Genomic DNA, 23,224 nt, shown 5'->3' on the forward strand with positions numbered 1-23,224 from the left:
GGGGGAGAAGAAAAGGGGGTAGAAAGATAGAGAAGAAAAGCTGGAAGAGAAGAAAAAGAGAATTTGAACACAGAGAGAGAATTATAGAGAGAGGAAAAATAAAATTTAAAAGAAAGAGAAAATAAAGAAATTTAAAGAGAGAATGAAGAGAGAGAAGAAGAAAAAAAGAAAAAAAGAGGAGAGAAGGGGGGAAAGAAGAAGAAAGAGAAAAAGAGGAAGAGAGATGGGGGAAAAGAAGAAAGAGAAAAATCTTTTTTAAATTTAAATATTTTTGGAGAGAGGGGGGAAGAGAGAGAGGGAGAGAGATAAGATAAAATTTAAAAGAGAGAGAGGGATAGAAGAAAAAAAAGAAAATTAGGAGAAAGGGGAGGAGAAGAAAAGGGGGCGGAGAGAGAGAGAGAAGAAGAGAGAGAATATGAACATAAAGAGATAATTATATATAGGAAAAAGATAAAATTTACATACTTCTTAAAGATTGAGAGAGAGAGAGAGAGAGAGAGAGAGAGAGAGAGAGAGAGAGAGCATGGAGAGAGGATTATAGAGAGAGGAAAGATAACATTTAAAAGAGAGAGAGAGAAGAACGAAATAAAGAAAGTTATATTAATGTCTACAAAAGGCCAAGTTGACCTATGAGACCAAAAGGTTATATACAAAATGTTTGTGAAGTCTTTTAAGTCCCAATAAAGCTACTATCTAGTGTTATGGTGAACTTGGTGAGTAGGTACAAACTGGTATACAGACCGAATACAATCTAGATGCACTTCAAGTGTAGTGTGGAATTGCTTATGGAGTGTGGTCATCTTAAGATATCCCGCATGGGCCTGTCTAGCATGGAGAGGCTAAAGCGGCGAGGTATGGTTCCTCGGTGGCGCTGCAGTATCCACTATATCTGTAGGCGATGTCTCCTGCACGGGCATGGGCCTGCTGGGTGTGGGCGGCGAGGTCTACCTCTCTTTGTAGCTCTATCCAAGGTGACTCCTCAAGGTGGGGCCATTGGTCGGTTGGATGCAGTCCTTGTTGTAGAGGGGGTGGCCGAGGGTTTGTAGAACTCTTGGAGGGCGCGTTGTTGCGTGTTCCTGACTGTTTGGTCCTGAACTCGTAGAAGGTGGTCCCTATGTCGGCATAGCTCTAGGAGGAAGAACCTAATGCATTTCTGGTCGGGGAAGTCTAGAGTTTGGGAGAGTGGTCCGAATCCCTCCTTGAAGAGATAGTGGAAGTGGCCTCTGATCTGATAGTACACCGTACATCCATATATGTAATGTTCTTCTGTCTCTGGCTTTAGCCAACAGAGTTGGTAGATCCTATCCCTCGGTGGAAGAGAGTCTGCTTCATATTTGCCTTGTCTTGATCCGTATAGCTGGTGTGATGACGTACGGAGTTGCCCGATGGCACCGTACATCCATGTATCTCAGGTGTATAATGAAGCCATCAAGTGTGAGGCATAGGAGGTGCTATTGGTAGAAGGCCATCTTCTTCCCCAGATCCTTGGCCGGTAACACCCATGTCCTGGCTGTGTGTAGCTAAATAATATCCGCCTTAATGATGCGGTTCACCTCCTCCTGGCTAATCTTCAGGTGGGGATAGTCCAGACTATATTGTAGGGGTGGCGGGAGGTGGTCCATGTGTAGCCCATGTAGCTGCAACTAGGCTTGAGTACGGGTGTACCAACATTCAGTGTCCCCTTGCGATGCAAGTTGTTTGAATGATTCTAGTGCGAGGTAGGAGTATTTGTGTCACGGTAGGCTCCAAAGCCTGTGCAGGAAGGTCACCATTTGGGATAGGGCCTTTGCCACTATAGGTGGTGCTCCCAATTTGGCCCTCACGATCTCGTGTGGTATTGATGGTTTACTCTTGACCAGTCAGGAGATCATCATCACCAAGGGGCGTTCTATCTGCTCCCATCTTTCGTATCTCTCCTCCCCTTTGGGCAATGGTTGATCTTGTGTAGTTCGCCATGTAGAGAGAGAGAGAGAGAGAGAGAGAGAGAGAGAGAGAACTAGGTGAGGAGAAAAAATAAACTAAAATAGAAGGCACATAGAGAGAGAAAATTAGACATAGGGAATTGGGAGGAGAGAGAGAGGGTGAAGAAAAAAATTAGAAATAGAGGGGGAAAAAAGAGAGAGAGAAAGATGAGAAATGGATTGTTGAGCAAAGTTGCCGTGCAATACTTCGCTTGTTGTTTCATTCCATGCGAAGCGTACGTGGAGGAATGCTAGTATGATTAAAGCTTCGTGCGTACGAAATGCTAGTATGATTAAAGGTACCATGGAGTGCACACATGGGTAGGCCACTCTTGAGTTGACCCTAGGGCTTGAACTTGAGAGTCAAGACCTCATCAACCTCACATGCTCGTTTTACCAATTGGCCTAGGGCAAGTTTATTTAAAATATACGTTATCCAATAAAGTGACATTGAGGACAGCCTAATGGTTTATGCCATTTTGATGTGTGGTGGTCTTATTGGCGGCCCGCGGGTGGAGGTTCTAAACCTCTCTTATTTTGGCCCAAACATTTTTTTTTCATGCAGTTCTAAAGGCGGTTTTAATGCACACGAATTCACTTGGCAACTTCGATATTTATTGACGACGAACTGATTTACAAAAGAGTTATTTTCTGGATTCGGATTGATGATGCAAAGCACATTGTGTCTCTAAATTTCATTGCGTCACGCTTAATCAGGGAATTGCTCTCCTTACCCTACTCGCTGCGGGTGATTGCTTGTTAAATCTTAATGACGCGAGGAATCAGCGAGGAAAATACAAGTTCTCTTCATAGTTAATCAAAAAGACTTTAGCCTCGAAGGATGCGTCAGGTGTTTCAATGCATAAGGAGGTGACTGAGGGTGACTTTGCATGAGGGATAGGATAAAGTGGGTGAAGAAAACGAGTGAGCAGTGCATCAATCCATCGGAGTAGCAGCAGAAGTTCAGGTCGGAGCGTCAAGCACTCCACCCATCTGCCTGTCACAGGTTTTTATTACAGTCAATTCACAGGAGTCGCGCTCTGTATATCAGCACTTGAGGTATTCTTTTTCCTTGCTGTGGATGGGCTCTTTCATTAGGTTCGAGGAAGGGGCTCTGTGCCCCTTGCCTCATACCTCCTTGCCTATGAGTATTGTCGGCATTCCCTCAGAATTATCATAGTACATATTGCCGTTCATGGATTGCAAGTTACCCCTCGCCTCCTCAGGGGCTTCACTTTCCTCTTCACAATCCCTATCACAGAGCATCGGATTGGTCAGGGTTGCCAATGTCAGGCTTCCGCACCGGCATGGTGCGTGTACCTCACTGTGGGTACAAGCCGCATTGCAGGAAGAAGAAGGAAAAACTCAGGAGGGTAGGAAGCATGGACAGCAGATTTTGAGCACATCCACAATCTTGCAAGTTGCTGGAGTTGCTGCCTCAATAGCAGCTCTGGTTTTCACATTGCCCACGGGCCCGAAGAAACAGAGCGAGATCACTGCTGTGGAAACTAGTAAAAGAAAGAGCAAAGCTGCAAAAGTTGCTCCAATGCCGCTGGAGGAACGGCATCATTGGACCCAAGGTCTCCCTTTGGTGGAGGAGAAAGTTGCTTATACTGATGTTTTTGAATTTCACGAGCAGGGGAAACTCAAGCACATCATAAAGCATCCTGTTCTTCCTTTGAGAGACAGACCGCAAGTAGTCTTCCTTGTACTGCATGACGACAGAGTGGTGAGGGCCATGCTTCCTGCATTGGAAAGGGATAGTGACTTTTGGGATTCTTGGAATAAACAAAAGCTGGGAGAATTTGTAGTTAATGCATATACACCCAGGCCACCGATACCGGAGGCTCCTTGGAAGGGCCTTGCACTACCTTTCTGGAGTGAGCTGAAGTCCATGCCTGCAAAGAAGCAGCAGCAGCCACAGAAACAGAAGTTAAAGAAGAAAAAACAATCTACTCCTACTAAGGTGAAGAAATCTGCTGCCAGCACCCGGATTGAAGAACTGGAGAGAGCGAGGAAGGAACTGGAAAGGGCACGACTTGCTCAAGAGGCACAATCGAAGAATAAGAGGATGCAGCAAATACAGGAGGAAAAAGAGGTAAAGGCCCATGCTTTGCAACAGCGAGAGGCAGAGGAGAGGCAGAAGAAATTGGCTGAAGAAGAGCAGATTCGATCACAGAAATTGGTGCAGAAAAAGCAAGCTGCTGATAAGTGGGATGAGTTCTGGTTCTTAGCCTCTCGTAATGAAGGTTACCGTTTTGCTATTGGAATGCTCTTCTTCTGGTTGTTCTATCAAGTTGTAGTACTAGGAGTGAAAAAGAGAAGAAAAGATTATGAAGACCGTTTGAAGCTTGAAAAGGCTGAAGAGGAGGAGAGGAAGAAGTTGGAAGAATGGGAGAACGAATTGGACACTGCAGAAGCTATCTCTGCTTCATCTGCATGGAAAACAGATGGTGCCAGTGATGCGGATGAGAAATTAAAAGAAGAGGCAGAGCAAAATCCTCAAGTTCAGATGGGTTTGCGCTTCATGCGATCTGGTGCACGAGTGCGCCGTGCAAGAGGAAAAAGGCCCCCCAAGTACCTCGACTTAGATGCTGATGTGAAGTTTGAAGATGTTGCCGGTTTGGGGGATATAAGAATAGAGCTTGAAGAGATTGTGGATTTCTTCAAATATAAGGAAAGATACTTGAGAAGGGGAAGCAAGATTCCTTGTAAGTTAGATGTTTTTTGATGCAATGGTTTCCTTATCTTTTCTTTGTAACCTGGTATGTAATGCGAGCTTTGAACAATCTCACCCATGTCATAGAAGGCATCCTTGTGTTTGTCTGCAAGTATGTTTGTGAAGATTATCTTTTCATGGCAGCAAGGGATATTTTGCTGATTGTCTTGGTGATGAAAGCCATGTTTCAGAATTCAATTGTTTTTGACACTTATGCGGTTAGGGTCTGCGTGGAATATCAGACTGTATGTGCTGAAAAGCCCCTCCAATTGCTTAACTTTTTCTCTGAGCTTTTTTGGGTTGTATGAAATCCTAGCTGGTATTCTTCTCTGTGGAGAGCCTGGGACGGGAAAGACATTACTTGCCAAAGCTGTCGCTGGAGAAGCTGGAGTGAACTTCTTCTCAATCTCTGCATCACAGTTTGTAGAGATTTATGTTGGAGTTGGGGCTTCACGTGTTCGAGCTCTATATCAAGAAGCCAAAGAGAATGTGGGTTAAATTGTCTGCTGGTATTGCTGGATTTTGGCAAGCAGTGGTTGTGCTTGTCCCACAATTCTTCATCTTGGATTCTGATGTGGGTTTTTTGACTATCACCCAGGCACCTGCAGTTGTATTTATAGATGAACTAGATGCTGTTGGTCGACAACGTGGGTTGATAGGTGGATCAGGTGGACAAGAACGTGATGCGACATTGAATCAGGTTAGTGTTTCTTATTTTTTAACTAACTTTCTCTCTATAACTTTACAGCATTAACATGAGTGAAGATATTATGTGCAGCTTCTTACATGCCTGGATGGGTTTGAAGGAAAAGGTGATGTTATCACAATTGCAGCAACAAACAGAGTGGATATTCTTGATTCTGCCCTTGTTCGGCCAGGCAGGTTTGATCGCAAGATTTATATTCCAAAGCCTGGTGCCAGAGGTCGAGCTGAAATACTACGAGTAAGCTTCAGTAAAGCACCATTTCCGTTGCCTTAAAACTTGTTCCATTGAGTCATTTTTGTTTGGAAAGAAGCTCTACCCCTAACATTCAGAACGAGTTTCCATCACAACACTCTTGGATGTGGTTAAACATAAGACGATTTGTCATGTGTAGGTTTTCAGAGTTCCTTCCATCTTCGTTTAATGCCAGCAAGGAAAAGTAATAATTTCTTTCTTATTTGATGACAACAGTTGTTTTCACTAAAAGAAAACTGGGTAAACACTATGCAGGGTTTTGTCCAGACTATTCTAGGGGAAAGAGTGGATAAATACTAGTTGCAATGAGGGCCTTGAAGTGAGCAATGCTTTACCAATACCTTGTGAGGATACACTTGGGTTTGCAGAGAAAACGCAGTGCATGGACACGACTAAAAAATGAACTTGGAAAAGTGGAAATAGAGAAAGAGGAAAGATTGCTGAAAAGGAACTCTATGGACAAACTAAATAAACTAGGTGTGCTCAAGGTGTGGAGGGCTATCCAACAGCCACTCTCTTGTGGGAACAAGCTAGGGGAATATAAAGGAGGGTGTCGTCCTTTGGAACTGATTTCAAACATAGCAAACTACCAAAGCCTGATGCTGGAGAAGAGTTATGGATGGAGAACAGGCTGACCAGTTTTGAGTACTATATGAACTCAACATTGGGCTAGGGGTCTTGCTGAGATGAAGACGAGGAGTCGCAAGTTGCGTGGCCATCCTCACCAATTGAATGTTCCCCCTGATGCATAGGTCCTGCCAACATGTAGAGGGAAGATTGAAGAGTGTAATCAGGTCACCTTCTATGCAAGTATTTTGTGAACTCGTCATGTGTCATCTACTTAACATTTGGCAGATTGTAAGAAGAGAAGTAGAAAGGCGTGTTGTCTTTCCCATTGGGAGTAATGCCGACTTAGGCCCTCCAATGAAGTAGAAACCTGAGAAGACACTATAGGCTCTCAAGAAAGAGGTGGCTAAGACATTACGAATCAGTTACATGTCCTTTGTGTAAACTCGCACAAACCACGCTTAGAAACCATATGTGCAAGATGCTCTTCATAAGAGCATTGGCTTTGATATTATGTGAAGATTTGCTAGGGTTTGTAAAAAGATTAGAGAGGATATGAACACATTGAAACATAATGAACTTGGACAAGAACGCAAAACACAAAAAAAGAAGGAAAGTTGAATGAATGATTAGAGACGATACAAATATGTGTGCTCAAGGAGCGGAGATGTCCAACAACCATTGATTCACGAGAACACAAAACGTCCCCCTAGGATCCATCATCCAACCTATACACAAGCTAAAATCAACCTTCCTTCCATGGATGGGTGGTAATTCCCTAATTATAACATAGTTATAGCAGCATCATTTATTATGAAATTGAGAAATGCAAATTAACTTACAATCTTGGACAATGGATACCTTGTTGGCCCCAAAACTGGCACCCCTTTTGGTATTTCTTTAACTTAATTGAAGAAGAAGTTGATGTACAATAGGATTTTCCCAGTCCCTTTTGGTATTCCAACTCCTCTTATCATCCAAAATAACTAGCAAATCTTTAATCTGATTTGCCCCTTGATTCGTACAGTTAATCAGCCTTCACTTGCTTTGATGAAGATGGAAAATGCTCCAAATTCATTGATTTTCTGGTCCTTCCACTTGAATTTGACTGAAAATAGCTTCAGCCTTGTTGAATCCAAGTCTTGGAGCTTCCAATTTCTAGCAAGCTTTCCAAAGCTGTTGGTAAACCCTAATTTTTGCTCTGTAGACTGGGGTTTACACTAGAGAAATCTGAAATTTCTCAGCCTTTGGTGATCTCAATGTGGTAATATTTGGAGCAAGGTTGTAGAAAGGTTGGGAGATGAGAGAGAATGTTGAGAAGAGGGAAAATTGAGACTTTCTTTGCGAAGAATTTTAAAAAATCAGCCATTTATTGCTGTTGCCCTGTCAAATGGCCATGGAAGCTGTCACCTACAGCTTAGGACTACCAAATAGACTGTTGCTCCATCCTATATGCTATCATTTGTAGTAGAAGGACCTTGGGCTGCTGTCACATACTCCTAGAGGGCTCCAAACTATTGTCACATGTTGTAGGACCGATCTTTGGTGGTTGAAATCACATCAGCAACCTCTCCTTGCTCTCTAACAGCCTCCTCTCTCACAATGGTTGGAATAGACTCCACCTGTCCCTAAAAACGTTTTTTTTCACTTGTATGAGCAAGTTTTGCCAAGTGGCAGCCTTCTAATTTCATTTTTCGGTGTGATTCATAATTAAATATTAATTTTTAGTCTTTAAATATTGAAAATTAATCTAATAATTATTTCAGAGTCTAGAAAAATAATATGACTAGCCAATAATTAAATTGGCTATGCAACTTCCATTCCGGAGTGTCTCTGGGCTAAATTTGACCATTAGATTGGCGTTAGGTACCATTAAATGCCACTTTTTCAGGGTCATCAATTGACACTTATGGCCAAATGAATGACCTAGGCAAACAATTGGCGCCAGGTATAGCATAGCTTATAGCAACTTTTGCTTTTGACATTCTTTGATTTCCTTAGGTCCCGAGCTCGTAAATTTACTCCAATCCCAGTTACGCCTCACATGTGTAATATTTACTTAACCATGTGATTAAAAATTAATCCATGTGAGAAGTTGGAGAGGATCGAAGCTCAACTGAGAGTGCAGTAGACAGTGGGGAGAGTGAAGCTTGACACCCAATGGAATAGATTGAAAGTGTGAAATGAAAGTACAAGGTACAACCCTTAAACCTTAGGATTGTAAAAGGGTGTTCATACTCGAAAGTGTGTGCAACATGATAAGTGTTAGTAGATTAGTCAGCTCATGGTTGAGTCTGGACTTGTGGTTCAGTAGGCTGGGCACATAGATTATTTAGGCATTTTATTTGTCATTATTTATTGAGGTTTGGGCATTATTTGCAGCCAGTTGGCCAGCACCAACCTGTCATATTGTAGGCATTTATTTTGGCCTATATATTGTCTGGCTCCCTCCATTTATTTATTCATCATTGGACAGTCCTTGGAGAGAGGGAGCAGGTGCCAATGCCTCCACAACTGGTGACTCACATTGTATTTGTACTGTCTCATGTCTTGGTATATGGATTCCATTTCCCGAGTATACATCTGAGTTCTCATCTATATTGTGTTATCTCTTTTCTTTTGTCTTGTGTTCAGCAGTTTATTTCAGCACATGTTTATGCTTCCATTGCTGCACCACCTCTGACATGGTATCAGTTTTCAGGATTTGTGTTTCTGCTGTGTTTTATTGCTGATTTCAGGACTGTTTTCCCCTTTGCTGATCAGGCAGATGCTGCTCTAATCAGGCGACCTATTTGCCTGCGTTTTTTGCTGACATCAGCATCCGTACAGCCTGCGCATTTGTTTCAGCCTGTGTTTTCATCATCAGGCTGCTGGTGACAGTTTCCTACACTTGTTTATGCAGCGTGCAACCTGCGTTTTGCTGTTTTCAACACTCTTTTGGGCTGGGTGACTGGCTAAACAGGCCGTTTTTGCTGTTTTTGGCAGTTTTGAACTGATTTTTTGACTTTGTGCAGCAGATTTTGGGTTATATTGTATGTGAACTCTTGTTTTTTGTAGTCTGTGCTTGTGGTTTGGCTGTGTTCCCTCTCTAAATACCTTCTCTTCTCTACTTCTCTTCTAAATCCTCTACAGATGGCTACTCCATGCACATCCATTGATGATATGCTATATGGAGGTTCAGGTGAGGCTCTTGTAGCTTCAAAAAGGGGTTCGGAGACGAAGAAGTCGAAGGCCCAGTGTTACCACTGTGGCAAGAAAGGTCATTTAAGAAAGGACTGCAACGAGTTAACGGCTTTCAGGAAGAAAAAGGAGCAGACGACGAAGCGGGATGTGGACTCCTCCGATGAGTCATCATCTGCCTCAGATTTCGATTCGGATCCTCTAGCCAAGGCACGGACGGGATCCTCTTCTTCGAATTGTGGAAAGGGCTTAGTGGCTCCTTCCTCAACTGCTTTCTAGTGGTGGTGATGAGGTCATCCCTCACGACTCTCCAGTGCTAGAGAGGGAGTGTGAGAGGGTGGTGAGATGGGTCTATATTCCTATACAAATGCACAGGATCCAGAGAGGGACATTCTTGATGCATCAACCAAAGTCTGGCAGGTACAAATCTTGGAGTTGGGATTGACATCCAGGTTCATGATGGACTGGTTACTTGACAGAGAGCAGGTGGCTTTTGTTTGGAGATCACATGAGGGGGATACTTTGGCGGTCCGGCCAAAGACGAGGAATCCATGGTCATTTATGCATTGCGGCATTGGTGACAGGATGGTCACGTATGCTACATCAGGGGCATTGTTGACAGACATTGAGAGCTGCTACGATCTTCTCTATCTTCAGGAGTTGGTACGATCAACATCAATATCAGGTTCTCTCCGAGGCACCTTGGTGGTGGCTTGCGCACCCACTACTTGGGTATCCATGGTTCTACTCTGGTGGACATTGTTGTATGTACTATGATGCGACATTATCATTGTATATTGTGTTGTATTAGATCACCCATGATCTGAGAGAGGGTATTAGCAGATTAGTCAGCTCATGGTTGAGTCTGGACTTGTGGTTGGGCACATATATTATTTAGGCATTTTATTTGTCATGTCATATTGTAGGCATTTATTTTGGTCTATATATTGTCTGGCTCTCCTCCACTTATTTATTCATCACTGGATAGTCCTTGGAGAGAGGGAGCAGGTGCCAATGCCTCCATAGCCGATGACTCACATTGTATCTGTACTGTCTCAAGTCTTGGTATATGGATTTCATTTCTCGAGTATACATCTGAGTTCTCATCTGTATTGTGTTATCTCTTTTCTTTTGTTTTGTGTTTAGCAGTTTATTTCAGCACATGCTTATGCTTCCATTGCTGCACCACTTCTGACAATAAGTGCTCATAAATGTGTAGCATAGGCACATAAAATGAAGAGAGTGAAATTGTGAGAAAAAACCTCTCGTACGGAGAGTAAAAAGTGTCCCAGTGTTCTATTGATCACTGACATTTCTCTGTGAGCGTAGGCATGAGTGAAACCCAACAAACCCCTCTAGAGTGAAGAGTGATCAAAATACAAGGGTTATCCGCCACCAAAGGAGATCAAATTTAAAGCATTGCAAAATGCTCAAATTTGTTACGAGGAAGATCTTTGGTGAAGATGTCTGCCACGTTACTGGTGGTAGGACAATAGACAAGGCTGATATCTCTTGCGTGTAGGCTCTCTTTGAAAAAGTGATAATGTATCTCAATGTGTTTCGTGCGTGCATGAAACATTCGGTTCTGTGCCACTATAATGGCACTTTGACTGTTAGTGAACAAAGGAGTAGGCTCCGTGACAGACATATCCAAATCATGTAGCAAGCGTCTAAGCTGTACACATTCAACTATGGTAGTGAAAGCTGCCTTGTATTCAACTTCACATGATGATGTGGCAACAATGGATTGTTTCTTACTAAGCTAAGATATGCAAGAGGAGCCTAGAAAGAAACAATTGCTACTAGTATATTGATGTGAATCATAATCACTAGCCCAATTAGAATAATTGTAAGTATGTAAGTGCAATGGTCCCCCCTTGGCATAAAGCAATCCAAGTGATCTAGTATCCTGTAAGTAATGGGAAACACGCTTGATAGCTTGCCAATGTGACATGCGTGACTGATGTATCTACTCAAGTTGAAAAGGAATGCCTAGTGTTGCATAGGTAGATAAGGCATCTAACTGCTGGAGCATATGTGTGTATATCAAACAAATCACTGTCATCATGCAATGACAGATTTAGTCCAGGTTCCATTGGTGTACAGACTGGCTTGTAATCTTGTAAGCCAAACCTCTCAAGGAGTTTACCAATGTATCTTGACTGTGATAAACCGATATCTCTAGCATCATGTATGAACTGAATGCCCAAATAATAATGCAAAGATCCCAAGTCTAACATCTCAAAAGTTTGTTGCAAATTTTGTTTAAGTGTTGAGATTTGATTAGCATGTGTTCTTTTAAGCAAAAGGTTATCAACATATGGACAAATGATCAGCATGGATCCCCCTCTTTACATATGTAAAGGGTAGACTCTGATGAGTTGTTTATAAATCCTTGACTGAGTAAAAAGGCATCAATCTTTGTGTTCCAAGCTCGAGGAGCTTGTTTCAAGCCAATTAAAGCCTTTTTCAACTTGCAAACCAAGTGTCCGGATCCCTCAACTGCAAAACCAATGGGCTGCTGTACATATACTTCTTCATGAAGTTTCCCATGTAAAAATGCAGTCTTAATATCTAACCGATGCACAGTCCATCCATAACTGGCAGCAAAGCAACCATAGACCTGATGGTAGTCATGTGGGTGGTAAGAGCAAATGTCTCCTCATAGTTGATGCCTTTCTTCTGCGCATAGCCCTTGGCTATAAGCCTGGCTTTATATTTGTCCATGGATCAATCTGCATTCCTTTTCAGCTTGAAGACCCATTTTGTTCCAATGGATTTCTTCTCAATAGGCAAAGACACTAAATCCCATGTTTGATTCTTAATGATGAAATCAAACTCAGCTTGCATTGTTGCCATCCAATGCACACTATGTTGTGCATCCTCAAAACATTCAGGCTCTTTATCATCAACTGTACTTGCTGCCATAACAAACTCGATGGTACGTGCAGTATCATGCATACAAGCTTACCTTCTAGTACGACCAGCCATGGGAGTATCCAATGACTATCTTTCATAGTATGTAAATACCATCTAGGCATTTGTCTTGCCTCATGATTGTGCACAAGCTCTTACTAAATTTCAGATTCAACACTTTGCTGAATATTCAGATCAGCCATTGGCTGATTTTTTGCATTTCCCAATGGAGCAACTGGTTGAACATTAAGTTCACTTGCTGAAACTCCAGCTGAATCACCAAATGAAATGTACAGCCCTTAAAATACATCACTGGTAGCTTGATATGTGTCAAAACTAGCAAGGAATAATTCTGATTTTTCATCGAAAAGTACATCTCTATTGACAAATACCTTTTTAGGGATAGGATCATATAGTCTATATCCTTTGCTCTCACTGTTGTACCGCACAAAAATGCTTTTGATAGGCTTGTTATCCAACTTTTTCTAAGTACCTTGGGAATGTGTAAACATGCGAGATACCCAAAAGTATGAAAGTGCCCAACATAAGGTTTCTGATTGTTCCAAGCCTCAAAAGGCGTGACATTCTTTAATGCTTTGGTGGGGCATCTATTCAAAACATGGCAAGTACACATAACGGCTTCCATCCAAAAACTATGTGGCAAGCTCTTTGCTTTCAGCATACATTTGGCCATCTCCATGAGTGACCAATTCTTCCTCTCAGCAATCCCATTCTGCTATGGAGTATAAGCAGTAGTGAATTGATGAACAATGCCCTTTTGCTTCAAAAAAGAATTCAGCATAGAGGACATATATTCTCCCCCTCGGTTCGAACGGAGAGTCTTTACTTTACAGCCGGATTGGTTCTCAACAAGTGCTACAAAAGCCAAAAATGCATCATGCACTTCTGACTTTTTCACGAAAGAATAGACCTAGCAAAAGCGAGTAAAGTCATGAATAAAAGTCACAAAATAGTAACATCCACCCGATGACTTTGTTTGCATAGGGCCACATACATCTGAGTGCACTAACTATAACCTTGCCGTGGCTCTAAAAGCAACATTATGGGGAAACAAAAACCGATGCATTTTCCCCAAAATACATCCCTTGCATAAGTGCTTAAGAGGTCTCTCCAAAAGAGGTAATCCATCTAGCATTTGTGTACGCTGTAAGAGCATCAAGCTACCATAGTTTACGTGCCCCGTGCAAGCATGCCATAACTCTGCCTGTAACATAGCAAGAGTAAGAGTGGATGCTAAGTATGTCGATTGATCAACTAAAAGAGTATTAAACTCATATAACCCATGACATAGAGTGCCGGTTAAGACCAAAGTCATGTGTTCCTTATCTCACACCATCATCTGTCATTATCAAAGGTGACCTGCAAACCACACCGTGCCAAAGAAGAAATAGATAACAAATTCTTCTTTATTCTTGACACAAACAAAGCATCTTGTAGGCAGAGAATAGAGCCATCAATGGCTGTGGGCACAATCTTCCCAATACCTGTAACAGGGTATGATACATTGTTGGCACACTGTATGGACTTGCCAATTGAAGCTGCACCAAGTGAAGCAAATAATTCTCTGCTATAGGCCAGGGGCGCAGGAAACGGGCCAAGAAACATGTGCAGGCGGAGGAGATAGACAAGGGGCGGCATAGGAAACTGGGCAAGGGCAGCGTAGGCAGGCAGCAGGTGGCACAAGCAGATGGAGGAGCGGGCGCTGGGGGCTGACTGCAGAGGGGCGCTAGTACAGGGCGCGAGCAAGCAGCAGGAGCATAGACAGGCTGGTGGGCAGTTGCTCAGGCTGGCGTAGTGCTGGGCTGAGGCAGTTGATCTGGCTGACTGGGCAACACTATTTGCAGAGTACCAACTGATGCAGAAGGGAGTTAACTGCTCTGATACCAAATGTGAGAAGGTGGAGAGGATCGAAGCTCCGCTAAGAGTGCAATAGACAGTGTGGAGAGTGAAGCATGACACCCAATGCAATAGGCTGAAAGTGTGAGATGAAAGTACAAGGTACAACCCTTAAACCTTAGGGTTGTAAGAGGGTGTTCACGCCTGAAAGTGTGTGCAACACGATAAGTGCCCGTAAATGTGTAGCATAGGCACATAAAATAAAGAGAGTAAATCTGGGGGGAAAAACCTCTCGTACGGAGAGTAAAAAGTGCCCTAGTGTCCTATTGATCACACTGACACTCCTCTGTGAGTGTAGGCGCAAGTGAAACCCAACAATTCACATGTTAAGTGAGGTTTCAAAAATGCATGTCCTCATGACACAAGCTGTACCCATGACATAGAAACCATAAGGGAATGGACATTAGACTTACTTTATAGATATAGAGCCAAATGGGCTCACCCGCTTGGGTCCAACAACATACTAGGTCACACTCGCATCTCAAGACTCACATCCCATACTACCAAGCCACAAAGTCCAAGTGTATGTGTGTGATGACCATGGGGCCTAGAGTCCAAGAGCATTGATCATCACATAATGCATGTGTACAAATGGGCCTTGAGGCCTATTTATAGGACTTAGTTGCTGCAATCCTAAAGTGCCCTTAGTGCATTCGTACCAGGTCACTCATGCCCAAGGTTATGAGTGATGTTGTGGCCATTCAGCTTTGTGTTACCAAGGATACAACACTTTCCCTCTTATGAATGGTTGGTGTCCTAAAAAATATCCTAAAGGATGAAGTGAGGACAGTGATTCTAGTGAGTGTATAGATTAGCCAAGTTGCTTCTATCTCTCCGCGGTTATTCCATTGTACCCTGAACACTGAGAATGAATGTTGGAATGGGGTTGTTTAATCCTACATGAGTGAAACATAACGAAGAGTACCTTTTAGTTGTGAGAGTTTCTCAATTGGAACAATTAGTTCACCTTGTTTTAGTTGTTCTTTCAAATGGCTAACACAGAATATTGGATGAATTTGGACATCCGGAGGTAAAGCCAATTGGAGCTTGTATCTCAATGTGTTAGAGCTAGACATTCCTCAGACAGGCTGCAAGTACAACAAGTAAGGTACTTGTCAATTAGTTCGATGCCAATATTTGCTTGAATTGTATCCATGTTGATGGTGCTTTTCCTTGCATCAAGAGTGTGGACCACCATTGCAATGCATTTTCCTTTAAGAAAGTGTTTGCCTTCTGAATCTTAGAGGATTCGGTGAAGTTTCTCCTTGAATAGGTTGCATCAAATTGCTGAATGAAAGTCAAAGCTTTCAGCGTATCTTGTGTACCATAGATGGACTCAAACTTCACTCCTTTTCCACCCTCATTGTAGCCTTTTGTTTCCCCTTTGGGAGTGAAGTTGTCATACATTGGTTGCTGCAAAAAGGGTGCATTTGTTGTATTTATATCATGACCAAGCTGAAAAGAAGCATCTGCATGACTAGCACTTATTCCTTGGGCCCCATAAACATTTGAGGGTGTGGATGTGCCTCCCGTGTCAAACCAATGCTGTCATAGGATTATGCACATTTTCAGCCATGCTCGAATACATTGGGCCTTGTACACCATGCATTGGCTACTGCATACAATAGGGAGTTGTGCCATACATTCCCGTATGCGGTCCTTGTCCAACCATTGCATGAAAAATAGTGCTACCACCAAAGTATCTTGGTTGTTCCATCATTGCATGCATACACGGCTGTCCAAAATCCATTGGATTGGCACATCCATGATGGCCTTGCCTTTGCGCACCTTGCCCAATAGGTACCAATTGTTTCTCTTCATTGACTTCTTTGGGAGCTTCAAGTGAAGGCTTTAGCATTACCTTCATTGCATCTTGCTATCTTGAAGGTGTAGAAGTTGACTTCTTCTTGCCCTTGTTGTCCTTTGTGGGAGCATTCAAAAATCGAACAAGCTAAGGATCCTTTACCAATTCAGCAAAGAAATTTGTTGCTATCCTTTGATTCTGGAGTTGATCATTAAATTCCTTTTCCCCTTACTAGTCATCAGTCTCATTTTTCGTTGAAGGTCCTGCATCTTGTTGTTTATCATGTGAGCCTTATCCAAGATAAAGCATTGCATTTCCGTCTTTACCATGTGAATGCCCATATTGAGAGGCATCATCACTTCTTGATTCCATCTCACTATATGAAGATATATTGCTGTAATTTCTTTGTTGAGCACAAAAATGAGCACTAGCACAAAGCTTTGGCTTGCAATCAGGTGCCTTTGGCCCACCAAATCAAAGGATTGAGTGGTATCCCAACAGTGGAACCATGAAACCAACCTTTCTTCTGGGAGAGGGTGGTAAAACCTGATTAAACACTTGATTATAGAAATTGATAAAAGTATCACAAAATTCTAAATGTTCCATCTAAGGAAAACAAAATAACATGAAATGATATGAAACTTTGTAAAATGAAACAGACAAAATGTTTCATGTCAATAGGATGACAAGGTCGAGTTGGCAGTTTATGACAATGAATTTTTTGCATAGGACCACTTGACCTTAGGCCATTGTGTTTTAAATCAGATTGCTTCATATGGTGATACCAGTAGAGCTGTAGATCAAGGATTCTAGTACTTGCAAAGATAGATGAAGGCCTAGCATTGAAAGGAGAGTTAGTTTTTTGTAGTCCCAATGACTTCACTTGATGTCTTCACAGATAGATTATGCCATTGATTGATGTCTATGGTCCCATTTCATAAATTTCTTGGGTTTTGTGTGAGTTTTTTGCTTTTTGAGCTGGGGTTTTGAATTTGGCTTTTGGGTTTTCAGATTTAAGCTCAGTTTTTGTCAAACAACTTTTGTGGTCAAAATAGGGCCGAGGTGGTGCAATATTTGACATCCCAGCACAAATCGGAATCTTGAAATTGAAGTGCTTGTGTTCTCTAAACTTTTCCAATTTTGATGAATTATTGTCTTGCTTACATGTGTGTCAAGAAACGGTAGGTTTGTTGGGAGAAACAGAGAGCGTATGGCAAACACTGAGAGAAAGAGATTGAGAAATGCCGAAGAAGAAGATGAATGAAGAATGATGAACACGTCACAAAATCATGTTTATGCAATGGAGCGGAGCTTGGAGATGATTGCACTTTCCTGGTTGATCAAGCAGCAGGATCTAGATGGGATTTGCCCTGTGAAGGGAGCGGAATACAGTCCTTCGAGCAGAGATGTCAATGACAAGGAAAATAGCTGCTCTATGGAGGGAGTGAAATGCAGTCCTTTGGGCAGTGGAATGTTGGAATAGACACTCAAAGATGAAGGCCAGCAGTAGAGGGAGCAAAACACAGTCTGTAGGAGCTGCCAGAGATGAAGGATGTACTGAAATCTCTCTAGGATGATGACTATTGTCAAGACCACTACTAGGCAGCCAACTGGAGAACAACATGCAAGAATGGCGGTGAAGATCTCTTTTGTAAGTGGCTGCAGACACGGGCAGCCCTTCAGGAGTGAAGAAAACTCAAAAATGCTGGTATCCAATATAGGGCTGATAAGGAGGTGTAACTTGCTTTTAATCGCTTGAATCTGCTGCAAATGCAGCCTTTGTAAAGTGATTGATGGCTAGGAACTGTTGCATGGGTGCTGGGTGGCAGCAGGAGCTGGAAACACACAATAATGATAAAGATGATATACTGTATGAGTCCAAGGAGGAGTGAAGCCAGCAAAAGCAGCAGCAGAAATGATGAAGAGTAGGTTGCCAGGCTGAAAACGCAGCAATCTGAAGTGTCTAGAGTTGATGGCAATGTGAAGAAGACCTCTAGAATGAAATTGCCTGCTGATGTGGCATCATGATCAGTGGACAGCACCACGAAGTGAGATATCTGCTAGGGTAGGAGTGTGGACGGCAGTGGTAGAGGGCTGTGGCTGAAAGTGAGGGCGGAATGGTGAATAATGAATGAGAGTGTGGAGTGATGAATGCTGCGCCCTATTTGTAGGAACATGAGTGGTGCTCCGATTCTCTTGGGTGGCACCTAGATACTAATAAATGATACAAATAAAAGCCTTTTTGGGGCTGTAAATGGCAACCAAAATAGGAACTAATGGAATGCAATGAACTTAATGACTTTGGTATCTGAACATTGTGACATTCTAAGTATGTTCATAAAATTATGGTGTTGATCAATGTCAGTTGAAAGCTTTATTTTGCGTTTTGAATTATGGTAGTGCCTCTCTTTGCTTTATGGACAGTTTGTGCTTGTCAGTCATACTGAAAGATTGTAAAAGGCTAACTTTGAGTGATGGAGGATGACTGACATTGTTCTAGACCTCTCTTTTGGTGGAGTAAATGTCATGTTTGAGCTCAGTTGATACTTCATTTTGAAACATAGTCCATCATGGATGTGCATGTGGCTAACAGAGAATGAAAAAACTTGTTTTGTTGTGGAAAGAAAACGTGTAAAAATGAATATGATGTGTAATGTCTTTCTCTCTCTTGCTTTAAAGAATGATGCAGGATGGATAAATGAAGGTGGGTCTGATCTTCATGCTTTTAACTAACATTAACTGATAATTGGTCATTATTGTACACATTGGACTCAGGTTCATGCCAAGAATAAACCCATGGCAGATGATGTAGATTTTACTGCAGTTGCTGAAGTTACAGATGGCATGGTTGGGGCCCAACTTGCCAATTTATTGGATGTTGCTGCACTTTCTGTACTCCGTGATGGGCGAACTGAGGTCGATGTGAAGCTTTTTTCTTCAGTCTGAATGGATGCATACTGTGGAGTCATAAAGTCTGGATTTTATGTTATATTGGTTTTTACAATGTAAATGCTTAGATGTGCGTATGAACCTGCTCATGGTAGCCTACGAGGAAATTTTCTATCTACCTCACACCATAAAGCTGGCAAAAAATGCTATTAGCAGTTTGATTGAAAATGGGCTGATTCAAAATAAGTCTTTAAAAGGTTCTTCTATTTCATATATCTGTCAGCATCCTTACAAGTTACGCTTAGTGAGAGATCCGGCCATTTTTCTTAAAAGCTTGTGTGGAAGCTCTTGTGAAAGTGACGATACTCTTCAAATTTGTTTCTGTAAAATTCCGCGTGGGGAAAAATATAAATCGGATTTTTGAAATTTTTTTTTATTCCCCCCCCTTATCCCTCCAGCTGACGGATGAGCTGGAGGAGGGGAGGGAAATAGAAGGAGTTGTAAGCTCCTTGGTGGAGCCTATGGAGGGAGGGAGGACATGCGAGTTGACACGCAGGAGGAGAAAATCCCCCTCCCTCCACTATATAAAGCATGAGGAGGCGGAGCCGTGGGGAAGAAAAGGCTGCCGTGCTGCACAAAGAGTGAGGGAGGAAGCCGCAGACGTTGCCGCGCCGCTGGGGAAGCCATTAGCCGCCGGACGAGGGAATGCCATCGCCTGTGGCATCAATAGTCGCCACCATCCCTCATGCCGTCATCTTCCACGTTGATCTGCCGCACTAGAAGCTTCTTAGAAGCTTCTAAGGGGGCTTTCTTAAGCCCCCTTCCCACTAATACTCCTAAGCCCTTGTTCTTCCCCCCTCTTGGGGCTTAATTTTTTTTTTTCCCCTAAGCCTTGTTTTTCCCCTCCAGAGTCTTAATCCCTCCAAAGCCCTTATTACCCCCCCCGGGATTTAATTTCCCCCATAAGCCTTGGCCTTCTCTCCTCCTCATAGCTCTTTAGACTATTCAAGTCACACCCATAGGCCTACTTTGTCCTTAGGCTACCTTGCAGACTTCCATTCTCTTGCATTAATTCCTTCACTCACTTTTTAGATCTTCTTGTGCGAGTGCTCTCTTAATTGAGCTTTGTGTTCTTAGTTTTATCAAACAAGCCGGTGTCCACACACTCCCATGTCCTAAAAATCCAATTCTTCATCATGGCCTCGTATGGTATTCCGTAAGAAAGAAATAGCCGTGAGAAAAAAAGATAGGGAGGGAAGTAGAGGGAGTGAAGGAGGAAGAGTGGGAAAAAGGAAAAAGAAAAGGAAGGAGAAGACGGTGGAATTCCAAGAAGAAAAAGGAAAAGGCTATCTCACGTTCGAACTACGATGCCGCCGAATAAAGTCCAAGGTGTAGCTGCGGGAGGGTCATCTCCCGGTATCCATGTGGATATCTCACCTCAAAGCCAGGTTTTTCTTCTTGATGTTAATTCGGTTTTAAGTCAGTCATACAAAGAAAAATTGATAAGGAAAGATATATTTGTTCAAGTTATTTTTAACGAAGGAGTTAGCTTATGAATGACAATGTATATAAATTAGCTTTCTTCAAATTGCATCAAGCATTATAAAATTATAGGCAAGATTAACCATTTACTATAGTAATATATTCAAATTATATCTTGCACGATTAGTCTTATTCCTTTCGCAACGAATCATGGTAAAATAGCTAAATTCATGGAAGGTTTCTTCGATGCTCAAATTACTAGGGAGTTATCTTTGCTAGTTGCACATCTTAGCAAGGCAACTGTTGTTATTTGGCATGAGTTTATCTTTAAAGAAAACGGAAGTTAAATGTTAGGAATTAACAAGTATAAAAATTAGATATACGAACTCATTTGGAAAGAAAATGTAATGGGAAATTACTGGATGACACTCTATTAACACTTTTCCCCTACTATTCGAGGACTTGGAACTAATAAAGTGTGTATACACTAAATTCTCAGCTAGGCCTTTTGTCCCAGGGAGTATTGTCGCCTTTGTATCATCTTGGCATTTATGCTATATACCAAATTAAACTGTATTGATTGGGAAAGTTAATTGTCACAAGGATAGTAAAACCGTGACAAGACAAGTAAGATTACCTTCCACAAGCTAACCGAACCAATCTAAACATAGAAACATTCATATCCTAACACTTGACTACTTTCCTTACCGTAAGGACAATAATTTCATAAAGATAAGGAACTAGGGTTTGTCCCTAAATGAAGAAACCCTAGGCCTGACATACGTCAGCCTAAAGAATCTAAACAGATTATTTCATCGCAGGACTTGTGTAACATGTATGAAATCATTTTGTGATTGATTCACAAGGAAAAAAGGAAAGAACACTTCCTTAGCAGTTTGCCATACAACTGGGTTGATTAATGGAAATGTTTGTGCTTACTAGAGATTTTAGGGCTTTGTTTGAATTATGAATTACAAATTAAACAAGTACCTATACTTCAGGTTAAAGGCCTGAAGGGAGAGGCAGCTTCAGTTACCCCCGACTGCCTGCCTGACCCTAACCAAGGGGGTTGTTGACCGCGCCGGGAACGTGGACCGAACCCGCCGCGAGAGGTCTCTCCGTTGAGTTCTACTTGGAGCAGGAGGACGCTTGGGTGCCAGGGGGAGCTCTGGCCGTAAATCCCTCGCCTTCCGGGTCCTGCACAAGAGGCTAACGTGACTCGGGATTGGATCTCGAGGCCCGCATACTAGTTGACAGACGGAAGCTTGGAATAGTGATCCCTGGAGATTACTGGTTAGCCTTGGGGCAGATTATGGACAAGCCTACGGGCGGAACTTCTTGTAATTCAAAGATAAAATGATGAGATGTTAAAAGAACTTGCTTGATATTGTTTTTATATGTCACGTGATAAGATTACGTGAAGGAACCCGTGCTTAACAAGATTAATTAAAGAAGCTGATTGTTATATGTCAAATTAATGTGTTAGATAATTACATAACTAAAACAAACCGAGGAAAGTGCGGAGGATGGGCCATGGGTCCGTCCTACGGTTGGGTGGTCCCGGTAAGCCGGGAACTTTTCTCAAGAATCTCAAAGAACAGTGGAATGATCATCATCATCAAAAAGAATAACGAGAACGATGACCTAGAGTTACGTCTTACCCGATTTACGTTGTTTTAGGGGAACGGAATGGGACTATGCCTTATGGCAGAGAGGTTGAGCTTTGCATCCCTCTCGTTTCCCATTCTCCTTGAACCAAGTGCAGCGTGAATCTGCTTCGGACCTGGCGTTTCTACGTAAAGTAGTTCGCTCGGGTCTGACGCTAGTTGCTATTAGCTAGTGACCCATTAGGAAAACCCTAATTCCGGTCGATCCTAAGTGGGAACGGCCAGGATACTTCCGCTACGTGGCAGACGCGGGAAGAACTAGATCGCAAAACCCGTAACATTCCATGGGAGTGCCGGGCGGAGCTTTCTAGACAACCTTTCCGATGGACTGCCAAGACGTGTCCTGGATGATACTAGGGGACACGTTACAGTTGGTATTAGAGCCGACCAACAATGGAATTGTTTATGAGATCTCAATAAAATGAAATAAAGAAATTGTTGCTGTCCAAACATTTCCTCATCTTGAATGCTGTCTTGCAGAACTATGAAGCGTGGAACAAGTTTTTGGTGTTTCGGGTCATGTTTATGATTGCAATGCATTCTCCGCTTTATAGACAAAGAATTGGGAGGATGAATATCGTGGAGCAGATTTATAATCTATTACCTTTATACATAGAACGAAGATGGACGGGGTCTTCAGGAATCTACTACATAGCTGCCCACTGGTTCGCTTATCTACAGACCAACCTAAAGAGTATCAAGTGGTTGGAAGACTTGAAAGTCGTGAAGTTGTTCATTTTTGTGGAAGCTCACGTAAATTCGACTTTACATATTCAAGGTCGGAGGGTTGAAATGAACTCATATGTATATGAGGAAGTAACCCGTGTAATCCCAGCCGACAGGATTAAAGTGTTGGGCCGCCATGAGAAGTATGGATTCCAACGAAAAGGGTATCCGGAACTTCCAATGAATTATCGATTCCTAAAGATCCATGACCCAAAACCTTACTATTACACAGTTCCTGTAGACAAATGCAATACAACGTTGTTCTCCCCAAACTGAATGTAATGATTGAATTATCATCACACGAGATGTTATATAAGGTTACGCCCATGTAAATATAAATAAGGATTTTTTTTATCAATATCTGGCTGTGCATCAGAGTTGTTAAAAAAGTTAAGTAGCTTCATGATTTACGAGATAGCTGAACTAAAGATAATCTAA

The 23,224-nt window shown here is 42.3% G+C and overlaps 1 protein-coding gene across 2 annotated transcripts in view; it reads left to right on the top strand.

Annotated features, from left to right (window-relative positions):
* The first annotated feature begins 2,628 nt into the window (after positions 1 to 2,628).
* Positions 2,629 to 23,224, top strand: part of EMB2083 (AAA-type ATPase family protein) — a 94,025-nt gene continuing 73,429 nt past the window's right edge. Inside the window, exons 1-5 of one of the 2 annotated variants that reach the window (XM_087678917.1) lie at positions 2,629 to 4,672; positions 4,997 to 5,169; positions 5,279 to 5,380; positions 5,459 to 5,623; positions 18,798 to 18,938. In XM_087678917.1, the coding sequence (XP_087535043.1) occupies positions 3,157 to 4,672; positions 4,997 to 5,169; positions 5,279 to 5,380; positions 5,459 to 5,623; positions 18,798 to 18,938 (2,097 nt within the window). In that variant the 5' untranslated portion in view covers positions 2,629 to 3,156. The remainder of the gene's footprint in view (positions 4,673 to 4,996; positions 5,170 to 5,278; positions 5,381 to 5,458; positions 5,624 to 18,797; positions 18,939 to 23,224) is intronic. The other variant, XM_087678914.1, reaches the window with a different exon arrangement.

This window comes from Lygodium microphyllum, chromosome 1, assembly GCF_053477565.2.
Source record: "Lygodium microphyllum isolate KBCC chromosome 1, Lygodium_microphyllum_v1.1.10, whole genome shotgun sequence".
In the NCBI taxonomy this organism is placed as follows: Eukaryota; Viridiplantae; Streptophyta; class Polypodiopsida; order Schizaeales; family Lygodiaceae; genus Lygodium; species Lygodium microphyllum.